Genomic DNA, 21113 nt, shown 5'->3' with positions numbered 1-21113 from the left:
ATGAACTCGTAACCCACAAAATTTAATCCAATTGGTAAGAAATTGGCCCACAATTTTTATAATTGTAAGTTCGAATCCCGCTGTCGATATAAAAATCTGATTGATTGGTGAATTATAAGTATCATATAAGTACTCTTTGAGTGTTAAGATATGTCTCAGTGTTGATAAGTCTTAACACCCAGCTCACAAAATTTTTTTGTTAAAAATTTTTTTTTACTAACTTGCGAATGAGCACACGATAATAAGGAGAGAGAGGGAGCCAGGAAAAAAACTTCGTTTGCTGTAGCCCTGGGCAATCACGTGTTAGTGATTGTGCAATGAGAGCCCTTAATGTCCTGATTAATGTGAGATCCGTTTGTCGCAGGGCAAAATGATTGAATAAACAGCCAGATAATTGGTCTGGCGGTTACAAGATCAATAGCCATATGATGGCTACTTCTAAATGGTCTATAAAAGGCTGCGTAGATATAATAATTATTTTTCTTAAATATCTTATATTCATCATGTCATATTATACTACTTCTCCTGTCCTTAATATGGGACCTAATTATTAAATTGGTTTTGATCCTGAATATAAGAATCATTTTTTATATTTATCAATTTTCTCTAAATTATTCCTATGGATACTTCCTCAACTATAATCAAGTAGAAGAAGAAGAGAGGGTATTGAGAAAGATAATTATGGTATTTTAGGAAAAACATGTTACATTTTTATAATTAACTAATTTACCTAACTTTCTTAATCTAATCAAATTAGTTAAATAGGTCTTATAGTAAAGAGCAGAAGAGTATATATCTAAAGACGTAAATAAGTCTTAAAAATAACATCAAAATCACACACTCCACTAAAACACACTACCATTACTTTTAGTTCCACTTTAGCCTAATACTGCTCGCCAGTCCTTATTATTTAATGCAAATAACTGTTATGAAGAACCGTGAGTGTAGGCTTGTTCGATTTGATAAGGCAGTAAATATTATATATATATATAGAGCGCGCGGGCGCACTTATATATTAAAATAAGGCTCGCAGTTGCATGTGATGGTTCATGAGCAATAATTCAGGCCTAAAATCTCATGTAAATAAGACAGATGATGACAGTGATATTAGGATGATTTATCGTTTGGTTAATTAAAAAAAATTATTTAGTGGGAAGTTGAATCATCATCCTCATTTTCGTCGTCCGTATGGCAGCTCCGTTGGGTAGCATCCGTGATGGCGTCATTTGTCTGCATTCCCTCACCTTAACGACTCCGCGTCACATACTTCGCCTCCCTCGCCCCGCCCTTTTCATTTGTTGCCGTTGATCTGATTTGGTTAAAAAGTGGTAGATCATGATAAATATAAACCCTGCAGATTTAATTCCTCTTCTTTTTTTTTTTGAGTAAAATACTCTAACCACCTCTCATTTTATCTTAATTATATAGACATTCCTTCTATTTTGAAAACCTATATAGACCTCCCTTAAAATTAAAATACAGGTTACACTAACCTCTTTTGTATAACTGATATTTTATTTCTATCTCTCCAAACTGTTATTTAACCATTAATTTTAACTTTTTAAGCTCTCTCTTTTTTTTTTATACCAAAATACCTCTCTTTATCATAAGAATTAATTAAACACTTATATTCCCCAAAAAAACTATACAACCAAAAACTACTCTTAATACATGAATTTTCAAACTTTTTAATGTATTATAAAATTTATTAATTTTGAATTTATTGTCAAGTTTTATAATTTTAATTTTTCATCATATTTTAAATTTCTTTATTTTGTTTTTTAAGTGGTTAAAAATATATATCAAGCACATATTTTTACTTACTGTATAGTATAAACTACGTAAGTTTGATAGATTGTGCAAGTCATTTGAATCTGTAATTTAAAATTGTTAAACACATTTTTCTACAAACATTTATAAACACATTAAGTTTAGATTAAAAACATTAAGCAAATAACTATTGCAAAAATAAGAAAATAAAAATAAGGAAAAATAAAATAGTTTAATATAAATTTTGGGGATTGATTAGAATGGGGTAAAATAGTAAATAAAATTTATTTTCATATAAATTTTAATTAAAAATTATATTTTTAGAATCTTTTGAGAATATTCTTAACTGTGTTAACATATTAGATTAAATTGTATGTTTTTAAAATAGAAGAGAGGTTCATATAATTAAAATATAATTGAAGGGTAATCAATGTATTTTAATAACAAGTCTATAGAATAGTCTATGGCAGACTCCAACCGTCGGCATTTTCCCGTCACTTTATAATGGTGTTTGGTTGATTTGAAAAGTATTTTTTAAAAAAATGATTTTACATAAATTAAAATAAAATTATATATATATGTTTATTTATATGTCGTAAAATTAATTTTAAAATTATAATTTAATTTTCACCTAAACATTTATTTATATTCACTTTTATATATGCATTTTAAAATTCCCTTCAAAACACTACTTAAGTTGGCAGAAAATTGTTAAGTGTACTACTTAAGAAGTGATAACCCTAATTACAGCACTCCTAGAAGTATATGCTGTATTACTTCATAAATTATGTTGGATGCTCGGAGCTCATCTTATATCCGGAAGCAAGAAGTTGGTGGTGCATATGCAAATATAGAATATTGATTCATTGAAATCGGAGCTATTAATGTTGCAAGTATTTCTCACTGTTAAATATATATATTATTGAAAAAAGCATGGCCGAACCCAAACATATTTTTTGATTTTTTTTTAAAATGAAAGGTTCTGAGTTCAATTTTTCAATGAAAAGTCTCATAGGTGGGCTATAGCACATAAAATACTCTCAAGAAAACATAACAGAATTAAAAGGAGAACATGTCTAGCCTTTTTATTTTCTAGGCTCTAAGCCTTCTCTTGGGTCAAAAAAAAAAAAGAATATAAAAATTCATATGGCAAATTAAATAGCTTTATCATTTTTTGATATAAACCATCCGGTATCCAACCGCGCCTTTTCTGGGCCCCAGCCTCTTTGGGCCAGTTGTACCCGAGCGATCGACTAGTCCGGATTCGGGCCGGGCGACAAGTAAAGCCCTCCCCGGTACCCTTTTTAACAAGTGAGGATTCGAACTCCCGCCCTCAAAGAGCAGAGACTTGCCTCACTTGTGGCCTAGCCAGTCACCACTAGGCCAGGAGTATTCGGGTATTAAATAGCTTTATCATGCGTCGGAAATAAGACAAAAACAATTCACGCCGTGTTCTCTCTCTCTCCCCCTCTCTCTCCGTTCTCCATGACACGCGGTGTTCACCATTAACGAGTGAAAATACTAAACGAAATTAGAGCCCCCCTCCCCCGGGGGGGAAAAGGATATGTTATGTTCATTTTTTTTTTCCCTTTCATTGATCTTCATCTCGTACTCGTATACTAAGCTGGCCGGTCCTCAGTTGTTTGGTTTCATAAAATTTAGTTTAAAAATTAATTTCATGCTTGCCCACTAGATGAGACGAGATAATAAATAGTGAAGAGTGCTGTTATCAAAATAAGGATGTAAATTCGAATAGTAAACTAGTAGGAGTTTATTTTTCTTAATAAATTATCATTAAGAGTATATAATTAAATAATTAAAATATAAAAATATAACAATTTCATTTAATAAATTTTAAATCCAAATAATTAAAATTAAACATATCCTTCTTTTACCAGCGAAATTAAACATATCCACGTTCTTAGTTTACCATATTGAACAAAGAAATTTTTATTAAATTTATATATAAAGTCACTAATTATAACTAAATCTGAAAAAATAGCACGGATTTAAGAACCAGTTGACATAATTTCATAATCTCTTAATAAGTTAGAAATGTGAAAACAATAAATTCGGTGAGTAAATTCATAAAATTCAACCTAGTTCACAGCGATCACTAATTTAAGAGTAAGTGACACAATTTTATAAAGTAAAAACCTTAAAAACACTAAACCCAAAAAGTAAACTTGTGAGCTTAATAACAATAGTTAATTTCTTCGATTCAAACACACCATATCTTTTGTGGAAGTCATAATAAATGCGTGAATTATTATTATGACAAAAAATGCATAATTTAAAAAATCAATGAAATATATAAATCAATTTAAATAATGTTGGTTGGCAAAAAATTTATGTTGAACTACTAAGGCACTTATAATAAGAAAAACTCTATTGAATAATATAAAAAAAATGCATATAATAATTAAAAACTATTAAAAGTAAAAACTTATTTTACCGCTGATAGATATTAAAGGCCCATTTCACCCAAAAAAAATATATTAAAGACCCATTTGAAATGACTCATAAACAGTTTTTCAACTATGATTTGTAGAGTATAAGGTATATATGTGAAAAAAAGTTACTTCAATTTACTACCTCCAGTCCTTAATATAAGACCATATTTGATTTTTATTTTGATCCTAAATATAAGACCCCGATCCACTTTGTCTCTCATATTTATGTATTTTTTTTAAAGTAGTCATTTTAACAATGATAGTTCTAGTCAATACGATTAGCAAGGATATTTTAGGAAAAACAACACCTATTTAGGACAAATAACTAACTCAATTTACTTTCTTAATCTCCTCAAATTAGTCAACTGGCTCTTATAATTAGGATTGGAGATAGTATATAAAATATGCTTAAATAAGCGATTTAAAGATAATCATAAACAGGAATTAAAATGACCAGAGTAACCCTTTAGGAAAGATTCGGTCCGCTGGAGAAGAGACGGAGGAGAAAAGGGCGTATGCTGGCGAGGGCACTCAAAAATGATGATCGTGGGCGCTCCAAGACGTCGCGGTCGTAATAAGGGCGCAATTCCCGAGAAGACAAGGAGGCAGAGGAAAGGTAAGCGCACTCGGGTGATCTGACGGCAGGGAATGGTCAGTCACATCAACGGCTCTCAGTCCCTCCCAACCCCCCACACCTACGACGGTTCTCCTCCTTTTATGCGCCCTGCATATCCCTCTGCCTTCCCCCAAAATACCTCACTCCTCACTCCTCACTCCCCACTGCCTTCCTTCCAGATGAGACCAGATTGAGATCCCTCCTTCACTATTCTCGTATCAATTTCCCTTCTCATCGTCGTTATCTTCGTCCCACCACCACCTTCACGAGTCGTCTCTTCCCTCTCGGATTCTCCTGATCCTTCCTGAAACCTCCCTCCTACGCAGTGTCTTATCTCATTTTTCTCATTTCGGTGCCGCTGATCGATGCCCGCCGTTTTGGTGCCCTCTGACGTTTCCGTTTTCCTATTCCCCAACACGTCAGAGGATCTGGTCACGTGTCATCGCCCTTCCCTCTGTACGTTTTGCATGAGTTTGACTCCCCGGCCTGGATTAGCTATCCCAAAGATGCATCAGAATTGAGGGGGGGAGAGAGTCTGCAAATATCTTTGAGCCTTTCCCATCCCTTTTTGTGGCTGTGAATTTTTCGTCATTCTCCTTTTTATTTTTTTTCCCCCATTCTACTTTTTATCTGTTATCGTTCAGTCCTTCTCTTCCTTTTACTCTCTTCGCCCCGCCCCTTTTTCCTGGCTTGCTAGTAGCAAACCCTAAAATTTCCAAATATACGCCGTTTTAAAGCACCGGGGCAGAAAAATAAGGATCCTTCCGATTTCTGCTTTTTGCATATTTCGTTGTTTTTCCTGGAATGGGTATCTCTATTTTCATCAGATCTGGGCCAATTATAGAAGCATTTGTTCCGTTGATTTATCGAAAGTGCTTTATTTTCTCGAGGTTTCCAAATTTGGTCATGCCCTTTTGTATTTTCTCCTCCCATGTTGCCTCTTTCTTGGGACATAGAAATTGACAGAAGAGAGTGAGCACACAGAGGCACTTGGTATAGCTGTATACTGTTGCTTTTGCGTGCTCACTTCTCTTTCTGTCAGCTTCCAGTGCTGGAAATTAACTTTGTTGCTATCTGGCTCTGCTTTGTTCCCATTTCCAAACATAACCATTCTTCTCTCTCCCTCTCTCCGGAATGCATCGGAGTTGGAATACCACTGAAGAAGTTGCATCGTTCATTATCCGACAGTGAAAGGCATTGCCTTCGGTGTTTGTTTGCCTTTAAACCTTTTTCTCCCGGAACTATTGCATTTTATCCTGTTTTTCTCCGATGGATTATATTATTATTATTATTTTATAGCAGCAATAGTAATTTATTATTATATATTATCGGTGGAAACCTGAAAGCGTGACTTTTGATGGTTCCCGCAGTAGCTACCCCTCAGTACTGTGCAGATTAAGCGGCAAAGATACTAGCATGGGACCATTCATATCACATAGTATGGTCCTCACTCTTCACGTATTTACTTCGTCTTTCTTTCGTCCCTCAGGATTTATGTCATCATCTTCCAGATTTCACTCCTGTCCATATTTTATATAATTCCTGCGCATGCGATGTTCACTCGGTAAGTGGTTCGCTTTGGCTGTTTGTTTTCGCCTGAATCTATGTCTACGTTCTGACTCCTCTTGACACTTTTATTTCAAATGGGCTCTTTTCAATTCTAGTCGGTAAACCTTACCATTACACTGTGTAGGTCCCTTTTGCTCAGATTACCAATTAAAGTCGTCTATGTTTGTTTGAGGATTGAGCTTTATTTTCTCGGACTCCCTAATAGTTTGCAATTGCTGTATCACTCTTGGATCTGGTTTTTCATAATATATAACGTAATATTTTACAGATTTACAAGACAAATCACACCAGTTGTTCCACACGATGCGAGATCTAATCTGTGAATAGACAGTGGGAAAATTGACTAGATTTGGCATGTGCATGAACTGATGATACCGAGCCTCCCTCTTTTTACTGATTCATATGCACATGCAGGTAAACGTAGAATGGGTCGTTCTTGGAAGACATCATCCTTGCTTTCATATGCCCTGAAAGCATATGATTTGACTAAGGATTGTTGGTAACTTGACATGAATTTTTTTTTCCCTTGTTTTTTCTGTTTTCACGTTATCACTGTTGCATCTTCTCATCTCCGATCACCGGTACATACAATTGACAGTCAACTATATATACTCACCAATTCTCAGGACAATTATGATTATGACACTACTCTTTCCTGAGCATTATAATTACTCTTGATTTTTCAGTTTCCTGCAAAACCATGTTTGAGTTGAACTTGTCAGGATGCGAATTGACAAGTTTATATGGATCATGCAGGCTGCATCAACGTGTCATTGAAAGGTTATTAATTTAACTTGTTCCTTTTTTAACCCCTATTTCTCTCATTCCAAAGTCGGGTGTCCTACTAGAGTCGGATGGTAGATGTCCTAAAACATCTGCAATTTCCTATCTCTTAGCGTACTTAATTTGCTTTCCTACAGTTTTCAACATTTACAGAGAATTATTTAATAATTAAATTTAAATTTAAATTTCTTTCCCCACGATTTTGTGTTGACTGAGTTTTGGGGTTGGTTTTCTGTTGCCACAGCCTTATTATAATATTATAAGATGGAGATGTATATATGCTGCATATAGTCTCATCTCTAATGTCATATTCATACGGTTTCCGGTTTGGTAATTAGCCCTATTTCTCTGTAAATTATTTTTTATTTTTTAAGTATTTATTATGACACTTCGTATTCATTTTTTCTCAATAATAATCCCATATTAATTTAGAAGCTATTATATCGCCTATTTTATCTTCTTCTTAATTACAGCATAAGCTTGCAATGTTTGCTCTTTTATAATTCCTTTTTAAAAATCTCAGTGCCTTAACCTATCAAAGCAATCACTTTCACAAACTTGTAATTTGATGGTTTTATTATACTTATACGGACTCTCTTCAGATTTCCGAATCAGTTATTGTGATTGCAACAGAGTGTTTTAGACCTGCCCATTATTCTTTCATCAGAAAAAGGCCATGCTTTTCGTGAGTGGAGCATTAATTTATACTGGTGCATGACTCTTTCAATTTGAATCAAAAATAAAGATTTCAGGTTGCGTAAATTTTCATGTAAATCATTTCATGTTATATATTTTATAAAGGTGGAATAGTGTAGTTTCCGTGATGTTGATGATTATCATTTTCATGCTTGCATGCTTGTTTTTGTCTATACTATATGAATGGATTAATACTAATTTATGGTTATCAACTGTACATGGTCATCATCATTGGTGGTTAGTTGTGAACTTTGCCCTATTATCATCAACATTCTTCTTATATATGCAAACAATGCCAAAAATCATATACTGTTTCAGATGGGAGTATAGTTCATGGTGTCTTCCACCGTTCCATTAAGACAGTGATTGATTTGGCTCTTAATTACCTTTCAAGCCTGTTTAGTTTTGTTCATGGGATATCTTGTTGATGTGATGACATACTTACACGAGAGTTTTTTGCCAATGATTAACATGTTCCAGCCCCGAAAGCACACACTGACGCGCTCTATCTCTGAAATTCTTCATATTTTAGCATGAAAGAAGTTTATGCATCTAATAGGTAATTGCTTGTCTGGTTTAGATAAGGACAAGGTGTTGGCAGAAAAATATACGGATCAGGTGATGACCGGTTTATTAGCATATTTTATGAAAATCTATTTTTTCCATCTTGTTTGAGCCCTCTCTCATAGTGACTTTACCGTCGATTTCTTATGATGCTTGCTCTTATTAGTGCAATGTTTTATACCTTAAATAAATGTAAGCAAGATTAGCTGGCCTGGCCTGGCTTCTATTAAACCACACATGGATATACACCTGCATCTGCATCTTTTTCACGACCGTTTAATTAAAAAATATACTAAATCAATACACAGCACAGCTCTTTTCGAAACATGGTGCTTTCTCATTCATTATCATGAAGACCTGGAGTTTCCGAGTTCCAGTGCTGGTGACAACAAATTGATCAAAAGCAGGAAAAAAAAAAAAACTATAATGTCTTTCTCTTTCTATCTTGGCAATGATGGCTTTTCCTTCTACATTTAATTTGGTCATTTAATGTTTAAAATTATTTTAATTTTTTTCTATCATGTTTATGCCTACATAAATATATTACAATAAAACTAAAAGAAATGCCTGCATATGACGTACGCTTGGCAGTGAATGCATGGAGGCAATCTCAGTACAGTCAAATGAGAAACTAATTTCTCGAAATTCTGAAGTTCCGTACCTTGAATTCCCAATTCCTAATCCTAACTTAACGCACAAAGCTATATTGTAAAAAAGTGTATCTATTGAGTTGATTAACATTTCAGGAAAGTAGGAATGGTCAAATTCAACAAATGGTTAGTTCTTGGATTAACTTCTACACCTACGAAAGTAGAATATAAGAACGACGTTGATATATTCCTTCAAAGGTGAGACTTCATGGACGAATAAAGCTATATTACTAAGTGCATCGATATGCCTTGTGATCCTTCAATGGCGATATTGCAAATGCTTACATTGCCGTTGGGCATTTACAGCCACTACTGCGATCAGTTACTGTGCACGTTCCTGCATGGCCGTGTGCTGAATGTTATAATCAACCTTTTCCAGCCTTAAGTTGGAGAATTGACACCGTAAATAGCAATAAATCACCAAAGTGGATAAACAGTTGTTATATGTAGAATTTTTACACCACGTTAAAGATCTTTTTGGGGCTACTCACGCTGATGCTGCACAGCAGTAGCATTTTAATCAAGCCATCACCATCATCAGTCATCACATTCACCATAGCTGTAATGGTTTAGGTTACTATTTTTCTCACAAATAATTCTCTGCGTCATTATCACCTTTACATCAATGTCAGTGTCTGGAAATAAACTTGTCTGTTATTCAGTTTACTTTTTTTGTTACTTTTTTTTTTAATTTTTAATTTTATGATTGCAGAAAACTAAAGAGGTGACGGGCGCGAATCATTGCAGGCGAAATATCTTCATGATTGGTATTTGGAAATGAAGAGAAGAGATATGAAGATAGAAACAATGGATCTAAACCTCGCTAGTTTGCGGAAACACTACGGCCAGGTATGCAGAAACTAAAAAAGATGATATTCCCTTGCATATATATGGTGTTCTTAGTGATTGACCCTTAGTAGTTTGAAGGGACTGTCTTAATTTTGTCTGTGAAAGACAACAGGTATTGGTGAATATGGTGTGTGTGTGTGTGTGTTCCAATGTTGATGGCTCAATAGTTATGTCACAAACACACACACACACACATCAATGGTTGTTGATATATATATATATATATATATATCCAAAGAGTTATTGTTAATGAAATCGAAACTTGCTATTGTTATGGTGAAAGGCAACAATTTTTGGTGTTGGGCATTACAAAGAAAGAATTTGGTCATGCCATTTCGGGGAACCAAACGGTATTCTCTCACAAGTAGCGTAGGCCTTTTAATTGGGCGCTGACTGCAATTGCAATCGGGGGATACTTTATCTAAGCCTTTGCTAATGTAGGTGTATGTCTAACCGTAGAAAACACACAGGCGAAGGCGGAAGGTCTATATTATTATGGTTTAGTTAATGTGATTAGAATGATTGTTTTTATTGACACAGGCTGCAGACTCAGTGGAAAAAATGATGCAAAAGAGAGTCTGGTTCGTCTTCGCACCTGTGATGGAATTAATGAAAGGATATGTTATTTGACAAGCCAAGGGAGAAAGTTTCAGTCAGCACACAGCACTCAGCACACCTGGACTGAGGAGGTGGCGCCTTGTTTGTGAATTTGGTATTCATTTAACCGTACATTTGAGAAAGATGAACATTTATGTATAATTTTCGGTGATTAAATCTTTGTCAAATTATAAGACAAGCTGGTCAAGTTCATAAAACGCATCTCTTGACAGTACACATGGCGTTTAAGGAGGTCATTCGGGAGTGATCCAAGGGTTCTTGGCCCCTCAGTTACGCTGAGCTTTGGAATATTGGGGAAGCTGAAAATTGCGCCAGTGTCCAAACTTGGTTCATGTGAAGTTTTCTTCTCTCTCTCTCTCTCTCTGTGGGATGATTTATTCTATGAGCAACTTAAACCAGATGCCTGTTATATCATCGCTTGTAAGTTATCATTGACTTGAATGACGACTGAACCACTTCGGTCCGAGAAAGATATATGCTCTTTTTAGTAAGTTATCATTGACTTGATTGATATGTACGAGCACTTGTGTATTCTAGTCTTTCTTTTACACTGTATGGGTTTCTGACGAGAAACGGTTGTTGAACGTTGATTACCTGCTTAAGATACAGGGTGTGTTATATGAAAGGCATGCCTCTTGGGGACTAATTAGTAATTAATAATCACTTTTCCCTGCCTGTAATCAAGATAATGGGCTGCTGGTTGCTAATGGTTATTTAATTGTTGAAGTCTTTAGTTAGAAAAGAGGAGAGGTAACAAACGCGAGAGCAAAAGCAGCTGCCGCGAAAACCGATCTGGTGTATCACGGATCAGTTACAGCCCCAATATAGCCCGTAATTAAGCCGGTACCGGGAAATAATTAGAGTAAGAAAATGTTAGAGCCATATTAAAGAAATCATTAATTAGGGTTTCATTTTTGCCCTAATACACCGCCTTATCTGTTTTAGAGGAATGGCGGCAATGGTTATAGAATGCTTTTAGTCACTCCCAATTTGTTATTAGTTTATAAGATACTACCTCCTATCCTTAATATAAAATCTTATTTGACTTTTATTTTGGTCCAAAATATAAGACGCCAATCCACTTTGTCTCTCGTATTTATGTATTTTTTTTCAAGGTTGCCCTTCTAATAATAGTAATTTTAACCAATACATAACAAGGATATTTTAGGAAAAACAACACTTATTTATTACAAATAACTAACTTAACTTATTTTCTTAATCTCTTCAAATCAGTCAACTAGCTCTTATAATTAGGACTGGAGGTGGTAAAAATTACCGCAAGGCATAAGATAAGTTGCTGAAATTTTTTTGAATTTTATTAAATTATGATATATTCATAATTCTTTATTCATTAGTCATTATATCTTCTAACTTTGACAATAATCTTTCTAGATTTTAAAATTTATCAAGAAATGTGTGAGTCTCTTGGATTTTATATCCTCTATCGATGTATTCTCATGAAGATTTGAATATCTATATATATATACACAACTTAAAATAATTCTTTTGATATTTCATAATTCTCTTAGTTAACAGTGAGTGAATTGTCACTTAAATGGCCAAACATAAAAGACGTACAAAATGAATCGTTTTAAGGAAGTTGGCCACCAAACAGTGTCAACTTTGATTTTTTGTTGTTGTTGTTGTAAAATATAATGAATAAATATTTTTAAAATTGTTCGTAATTCTTTTGAAGCACAACTATGCTATATTGCCCCTGCAACGTGTATGGGGCATATAGGCGTGAGTATATGAGTTAACAACGGGAATGCAAACTCATGTTTTTAAAATATTAATATTCTGCCAAGAGCCCGGCCTGCAAAACCGTACAATCCAAATCCCGTGATGCAGCAGCAGAAACTTCACAACGAAGGGGAATAATAAAACCCTAGCCTCTTCATTTGGGCTAAGGCCCACCGAAATACAACTTTTGGATATCTTCTCAGGTTGGGCCGAAGCCCATAATGAACAGAGAAAGAAAGGCCTTCTTGAACCTGTCTGTAATTTTTCATATCTCAGGGCCGATGCTAACTTTCTCACTTCATAATGGACGCCTATTCTTGTGGCCTTTGTGGGGGGGAAAAAAAACATAAAGTTATACTTCTCCGATCTTTAATATAAGACTCATTTAACTAATTTGATTAGATTAAAGAAATTTAGGTAGAAAAGTGACATATTTTCTTAAAACACCATAATCATCTTTCTTAATACCCCATCTTCGTCTTCTACTAGATTATGGTTGAAAGAGTATCCATAAGGGTAATTTAGAGAAAATTAATAAATATGAGAAATTGGTCTTATATTTAAGACCAGAAATAATTTAAAAATTAGGTTCTATATTAAAGACAGGAGGAGTATGTTATAAATTGGCATATTCATCGGTCTCAACATCAATTATTCTAACAATATCCAGTATAATACATTGTAAAATTGTGTGGTGCTTTTATCCCTTTTTTTTTTTTATTCCTTTATGACCAGATGATGTCTTTTTTTTGGGGGGGGGGGGGTTGAAGTGTATAGAAGGCAAAGGGACGAGAGCAGGAGTGGTGGGAAAATTATGCGCCAACTATAATGGGGATGGCTTGGCAGGTCAACTTCATTGTGTTTTTAAAAAATATATATAAAATTCAATAATTGGTGGCTTTGTCATATTCATAGCACCTGACCTTCATCTCCCTCCCACATGGCATGCCCTCCCCACATCCTCACGTCTCATCAATATAAGCAACAAACAACAATTGTTCAATGCATTGTTTTCCCCTTATCTTGATTTATTGCTTTTTTCCACTTTCTAAACCAAATTCAAAAGTTACTTGCCTCTGATACCAAATACTCACTTTTCCTTATGTTTGGGAGGTTCATGTTGTTTGAGTGCGAAGTAACGGTACATATCATTTGACTTGTAAATTTGTCTTATTTTTACAGCGTTTATACTTTATTGTCCAGAAAAAAAAAAGGTAAATGGTTGAAGTTTAACTGGTCAATTTGCACCGTCTACACAAGTAAGACTATAACTATTTATTATTAGACTTTATTGAAAATAAATTATTTCTTAATTTAGTCGTTCGTAATATTTTTTTTTCAGTTTTTATTTAATATTATATTTTCGATAATTTTTATTTTATTGGAGGAAAGGCAGATATTTTTATAGGCAAAATTATTTTTTTTATTATGTGCAGGACGAAACGGCTGCTACAAATTTGGGAGGCTGTGTCTGAATTTATCTATATTACCTAAAAACACACACACACACACACACATCATTATACAATACCGAGAATATTATTTGTTAAGTATTTTTAAGTTCATATTATAGAAAATTAGGCGAGGTTCTTTGGGGGACTGCTGGAGACGTGTCCCCCCGAAACCACCCGCGGATTGGAATGTTTTGAATTCTGTGTTTCTTTGTTTTTCTTTTCTTGTTTCTTTTTAAATTTTTCCAATGCCAGGCTGTATATGTTTCTAAAATGTTGTTAATTATTAGAAATAGCAGTAACTTAGATGAAAAAAATTATCAAAAAAATTAGTTAATGCAACGTCGGCCGGGAGTAAGAGGCTACTGGGTACCCGCCAATCATGGAAGGGGCGTGCCCGGCTAGAATTCGCCAACCCTAGTATCGGGTCCCATGTTACTCGTTTTGTTAAATAATCAGATTATTTAACTGAAAAATGCTTAAATGAGTTAAAAATAATTAAAAACATAAAAAATGTAGTTCATTTTTAGAATATTCTTGTCTACGAAAAAGATGGGTAGGAAAAAAGAATGAGTGGAAATAAAATAAAAAGAGAATGAGTGGTATAAAAAGGGGAAAAGAGATGTAACTAATGGAAAGGAAAAATAAAATGATACATTAAATGTTCAAACATCTCACCCGTAGTATATAAAAAAAAAATTATACAAACAAACAGAAGGAGCAATAATTGGGAAAACTATGAAAGTGATCTAAAGTAAGAGATATTTATTTAATGCTTGGTCATTCTAGATATTCACTTCTTGCTTTCTAGCTTCTCTTTGATAAGTATCAAGTCCACTAAGTTTTTTCCCCTCTAATTTTTCCAAATACTCTCGTGTTAGTGTTAGTATTTATAGGGTGTTTCGGAACTTAAAAAAATACTTTTCAAATATATTTTTTTATAAAACGAGATAAATTTTTTTACATATTTATTTCATATATCGTAAAAAGACTTTTAAAATTATAATTTGATCTCATCCACAAATGTTTTTTTTGATCTTTTTGAACAACTACAGCTTTTAACATTACCTATAATGAACGAGGATCATTCCCGCTAAGTCCTCCCTCTAATTAATTGCCGATGGGGTAAGGGGACAGGTGATGGGGAATCCGGGCCCACGACGCGATCACGGCGGTGCTAAAAAACGTTGCATTATTTGAATTGGGATTCAGTTAACTGGTCATATATAGAATATGGAATTACCACCGAACTCCCTCATTCCCTGTTAGTTGCACCTGTTTTGTTCCCTCTCACAAATGATTCCCTCTTTATTGCGCGCCCACAGCTTTAACAATTTTGATTTTTCCTTAAAAAAAAAATCAATAAACCTCCCCCACTAGATCATACATTTTCCCCTGTGCGCCGTATAAGTTGCTTAAAAAAGAATGATTTAATCCAAAATATAAATTATTTAAAAAATAATTAATGCTTATTTATTAAAAGTGTCCTTATAATTAATTTTTAAATACAACTCCTTTTTGTATTTACCGCTATTCTTCACAATCTTAAAAGTTAAAAAAAAATCAACTCGATACAAATTTAATGGATTAGGTACCGTTTTGAAAGGGCAAGAAAAAAGGGGCATGGGAAGGCAACAGGTGAGGGGAGGTGTTATCCTGTGGCGGGTCACGTGTATGGATGAGAGTGAGCAAAGTAACGATGGAGGCGTCGGGTGCTCAGGATGTGGGGGTATTTTGGGAAATTCAGAAAGGGGAATGCGACACGTGGGAGTGAGAGGAGAGGACGTGGAACCATAACTGAAATTTGTCCGCTTTTTCAACTGCTTCTGCCAGCGGAGCCCTCCGTAACTGACATCTGTCTCCGACCCTCTCGTACCACCAGCCCGCCTCGTCCGGTGAAGTGCTCATGGATTTCACTTTACCATTATATTGGTATGCTACAGTTCCCCAATGCGTCATCATGATCACCACGTGTCAGGCATCAACATGCCCTTCAGTCCTCAGACGCTGACTCTCCACCCCCAGAATTGATGGGCACCCAGCTTTAAGTTTCATCAGGCATTATTGCGTCTAAATATAAAAAACTAAAAACTGGTTTGTTAGTGTTGTTATTTAAAACAGGAGGCAGTATTATGCACGCCCCATTGTGCCACGTAACTTTGCCACCCCATGCTTTCGCATCCACACAGGCGCTCTCCCTCGTGCCAAATCACTCATCTTCTCACCCCATGAGTAATAATTTCCCTCAATATCTTTGGCTGCGCCCGTGCGGATCCTGCACTTCAGAGCTTGCCCAGTATTATCCACGAAAATTTAAGGGAACCACACTCCAACACTGATTTATTTATTTATTTAAACAGTCACATCTTAGTTCACTTATTTTATTTGTTATCTACGTACTACGGAAAAATTCATCCTCATACGAACATGTTTTGTTCTAGCCCAGGGAAACATATTTTTGCCAATACTGACACGGCCAGAAGAAATTAATTGCTGATCATCGTATGGGCACTGGCTACAAAGCCCAAATCACGTTACTGTTCCCAAAAAGAGAGGGGGGGGGAAGCTACGAAATACCCATACATATATCGTGGAGGAAGACAGACTCCAAAATACGTGTCAATCAGGCGATGGCGATTCTTAAGGGAATCGTTTTCATGAGGTGGGCCGCGAAGCACCAGATTATATGCCCAACTCCTGATGGTCTTCTTTTGACCCCCACGGCCCCACCTCCAATGAAGGAGGCAGAGAAAGCAGACCACCCAAAAAAAAAAAAGAGATCCATCATCAGATATTAATAATGTTAATTATGCTAAATAAGTGGAACGTTGACCATGATTGAAACTTGAAACCCCACCACAAAACGTGTCCCCCTCCAGATTTATCGGTGATATCTTCATTCTGTGGGCTTTCGAGCTCAAGGAATAGACCAAACCACTGGCTCCACCGCTCCAATGGTAACGAGCCAGCCCCTTCCCCTTATCCGTCCCACCATCATCATCACACATGCATCGCTCTCAGCCACCCTCCCTTTAATCCCTTCCTTAATCACCCCGCACCATGCAATGTAACCCACTCTCTATTGAATGCTAATAACCACTTTCTTCTTTGATTCTCAACACTTCCTAATGCGCACAGTATTTCTCGGTAAACCCAACCACCCAGCGTCTCGTGTCTGAGATTCAGAATCAATGGAGGAGAAAAGTACAGTGTTTGGCAAGTATGAAATAGGCAGGCTTCTGGGCAAAGGGACTTTCGCCAAGGTGTATCACGGCAAACAGATAGCCACCGGCGAAAGCGTGGCCATCAAAATCGTGAGAAAGGAGCAGGTCAGGAAGGAGGGCATGATGGAGCAGATCAAGCGCGAGATTTCCGTGATGCGATTGGTTCGTCACCCCAACGTGGTTGAGCTCAAAGAAGTGATGGCCACCAAGACGAAAATTTTCTTCGTCATGGAGTACGTCCGCGGCGGTGAGCTCTTCGCCAAGGTCGCCAGAGGCAAGCTCAAGGAAGATGTGGCTCGCAAGTATTTCCAACAGTTGATCAGCGCCGTCGATTTCTGTCACAGCAGAGGAGTTTCGCACCGGGATCTCAAGCCCGAAAATCTGTTGCTGGACGAGAACGAGAATCTCAAAATCTCCGACTTTGGCCTCTCGGCGTTGCCGGAACAGCTCCGTCACGACGGTCTCCTCCACACCCAGTGTGGTACTCCGGCATATGTGGCCCCCGAAGTGTTGAGAAAGAAAGGGTATGATGGGTCCAAGGCTGATATATGGTCGTGCGGTGTCATTCTGTACGCACTGCTCGCTGGGTTCCTTCCTTTCCAGAACGAGAACCTCATGAGCATGTATACCAAGGTTTTAAGAGCCGAATTCCAATACCCTCCATGGTTTTCTGCGGAATCGAGGAGATTGATTTCGAAAATCCTCGTGGCTGACCCGGAGAGACGGGCTACGATCCCAGCGATAATGCGGGTCACTTGGTTTCTGAAAGGTTTCTCGAAGCCATCTGCTTTTCAACTAGAGGAACCCGATGATAAGGAGCTGCAGAAATCAGAACTTGCAAACCCAAAATCTAAGCCTTCATCACCCCAGTTTTTCAATGCGTTCGATTTCATTTCGTCCATGTCTTCCGGGTTCGATCTGTCCGGGCTGTTCGAGAGCAAGAGGAGAACAGGGTCGATGTTCACATCCAAATGCTCTGCCACGGCAATCGTATCGAAGATTGTGACGGTGGCGAAAGGGCTGAGTTTCAGGGTAGGGAATGAGAAGGGATTCAAGATCAGGCTGCAGGGGCCGTCGGAGGGTAGGAAAGGGAGGCTGACCGTGACGGCGGAGGTGTTCGAGGTGGCACCGGAGGTGGCCGTGGTGGAGTTCTCAAAGAGCTCCGGCGATACGCTGGAATATGCAAAGTTTTGCGAGGAAGACGTTAGGCCGGCGCTGAAAGATATAGTTTGGACGTGGCAAGGCGACAGCCCGTGCAAGGGCAACATGGACGCCGGTTACGGAGAAGGATCTCGGGAACACGTAATCAGCAACGTAGCATAGGAACAGAGCATAGCCAGCAATCTAACTATGTTTGATTTCTCCCAATGTTTTCCCTTTCCATTTCTGCGGCCTGATTTGTTCAGTTGATGGTGCAAAGAGAGAAAAATGGGTTTTTTGGTGAGATTGTATATAAATGTAAATAGGTAATACAGGTAATTACTGTTGATTAGCCCTGCAGCTTTAATCGTAGTTTTTAGTTTCTTTTTTTTCTTTCACATGTAAACTCCATGGACAATTCGGAATTTAAATATCAAAACGCCGGTCCATTTTTTGTTTCAGGAGTTGCCAGAGATACTTCAGTATCCAAGATTCTGAAAACACAGGCAGAGCCATCCAGCGGCATGAAAAGGGGGGGGGGGGGTTGTTCCAAACGAAGGCCATACGCATATAAAGTTGCTAATGCTATTTTCTGTTCTTAATATAAAAATTTTATAAAAAAGAGAGTTAAAATTATTATTTGTCACAAACATACACTGATTTCTTATAAATAATTTTTTTAATTATATATATTAGATTATTAAAATTAAAATTATCTCTTAATAAGAAACTTATACAACCAGTGGTAAGGATATCATGAGAAAACATGAAGGATAAAATAAATTAATATATTATATTTAAGATTAAATATAATTCTTAATTAGTTTTTATAATAGGAAGAGGGGTATGCTCCGATGTCCTATTCAGAGAGGAGCCTTCGTAGGTACAAAATCATTGACGCAAAGGGTTGCTTTCTAGGTATGATTAGTGTTGATAGCCAAGATACGGGGTAAGGAGTTTATACCACGGACATGGGAAGGAAAGAGGAGCAATTAAATGCGTGCGCGGATTTGGCATACTATAGGGTAAAAAGGAGCGATGATGATAAAAAGATAGGCAACGGAATGAAGGAAGTGGCAAAGCTTAGGAGGAGAGATGAAAAGCTGGAGAGCGTCCCTTTCCGGAAGTGGGGTGGGACAGGTGGCAGCCAGAGCAGAGATGAACCCCGTCGCACGGAACGAACTCGTTCACTATTGGACCACAGACCACCACACCCTCACTCCCGAGTCCCCTTTCACCTCTCACCACATGCCCTCCCTCCATTGCCTCCCCCGGCCCATTGCGTCGCCTATCAATATTTCAAATGTTATGTCACACAGCCATCACAGCGAGTGACTCTTTTATAAGACCGACAGGGGTTGCGTCCTCTGTTTTCCCATCCAAATGGATAAGGGTCTCCCCTCTCTATTGGGCTTCAAAAGCCCATTTTAGAAGCCCATGGCGCCCTCGTTCTGCATCCACCTACGCCTTAATGGGTCATAAGCCCCCCAGTCCACGTTTCCGTTCGAAACCCAATATCTAAACAACACTTGCACTCCGGCCCAATCATCCAAGTCAAATTAAAGTTAGCTTCCCATGATTGCGTCATAATTAAATTCCATGAAAAAAATGATGTGTTCATAAATTTAATTGCTTTTAATGCTCACCTTCATTCTTAACCCGTCTCCCTGAATGTTTCCTCAACATGTGTGTGCGTACATATAAATTAAGACATAGCTTGCGCGCGCGTGTTTCAATAACAAGGCTAACAAACATGTTGCTTAAGAGAACCGTTCCAACAATTCTCTTCACACTTGTCCCCGCTCATTTCTCTAACACCAAATTATTGGGAAGATGAGCAAAATTGACGAACTAAATTAATAATGAAAAAAGCACACGCGAACGCACACCAGAAATTAAAAACAGGTGAAAGTGTCCGGCCTGCTACCGTAGGTGGACATGTACATATGTAGGATGCATGCACAGCAACCACCTTTATGCCAGCATTAAAGTATTTTAATTTGACCACAATAATTAAGTTGACTTTGAAAGTTATATGTGAATATACAAATGTCGGAGGGGATCTCATTCATCAGCAGTACATAAACAGCCTAACGAAATGCTCTAAGGATATCACATGGTCCCTAATTAGAATACACACACAAATCAACAAGCGCCTCGTTTCTATACGGGGAGAAAACTTTCAGGTCCTTTCGTGAATTTACAAAATCGAACAGGGATGATGCCATCTCGGTGACGTCATTTCGGGACTATGCCTATAAATTAGGTGGTGTAATTAACTTCAATGACTTAGTTGACCTGCCCGTGATTAATTAAAAAGCAGCACATATAATAATTGCCACACACTAATCTTGCCACATTTGTAACGATGACGCATGCCTTTCGTTTTGATCCCAGAAATCCACAGTCATAAGTGAGCCATATAATCACGTTATTACTTTAATCCTCAAGCCCTCACCACCATCACACCGATCGAAACCCCTAGATTTATACTAAAGACCGAAAGCCCCAGTCAATGCAAGAAATTAAGGCTTGAAAAGTGAATGATAGACTAATTATGTTGTTTATTTCCAGGAAGGGATGCTTCGGAATCATCCACATATCCAAACAGAAATATAATAATATATAGCTTCATTGCAATACAACGCTACGGTCATGTTCAATACACTTGCCTACATAATTTCCCCTCAATATAATATATTGACCGGAAAACATTTAACTTGATGTCCTCGCCGGGAACACAGTAGAAGCAAGCGTTGAGATTAGGGAACAATGGAGATATATATTACCATAGTCACCCGGCCTATTAATTAACCTAAGAAGTTTGGCTGGAAACTATGCAGCAAATATATATATATATATATATATATATCGAAGATAACGTACGTCGGCATGGTGACCTCATGGATATATATATCTTCACGTATCCAACATTATGAAGAGGTAGTTTCGATGGCTTAATAACGTAGCATATGAATAAAGGTTGA

The 21113-nt window shown here is 36.9% G+C and overlaps 1 protein-coding gene and 1 long non-coding RNA gene across 10 annotated transcripts; both read left to right on the top strand.

Moving 5' to 3' along the window:
- The first annotated feature begins 4838 nt into the window (after positions 1–4838).
- LOC114754530 (uncharacterized) lies at positions 4839–11104 on the top strand. Of its 9 annotated transcripts, none has more exons than XR_003741203.1 (3): positions 4965–6277; positions 6677–9950; positions 10491–11099. It is a non-coding gene; the product is annotated as an uncharacterized LOC114754530 (long non-coding RNA). The 9 variants fall into 9 exon arrangements; XR_003741197.1 differs by having other exon boundaries at positions 4965–6403; XR_003741200.1 differs by having other exon boundaries at positions 4965–6907; positions 7095–9950.
- Positions 11105–16692: 5588 nt separating this feature from the next.
- LOC114754528 (CBL-interacting serine/threonine-protein kinase 5) lies at positions 16693–18473 on the top strand. The gene has a single exon (XM_028943306.1). The coding sequence runs from the start codon at positions 16954–16956 to the stop codon at positions 18307–18309; it is 1356 nt and encodes a 451-aa protein (XP_028799139.1). The 5' UTR covers positions 16693–16953; the 3' UTR covers positions 18310–18473.
- Positions 18474–21113: the final 2640 nt, after the last annotated feature.

The sequence above is a fragment of the Neltuma alba genome, unplaced genomic scaffold, assembly GCF_004799145.2.
Source record: "Neltuma alba isolate B1F8T4 unplaced genomic scaffold, ASM479914v2 tig00010148_pilon, whole genome shotgun sequence".
NCBI lineage: Eukaryota > Viridiplantae > Streptophyta > Magnoliopsida > Fabales > Fabaceae > Neltuma > Neltuma alba.
This window is presented reverse-complemented; position numbering and strand designations above follow the sequence as displayed.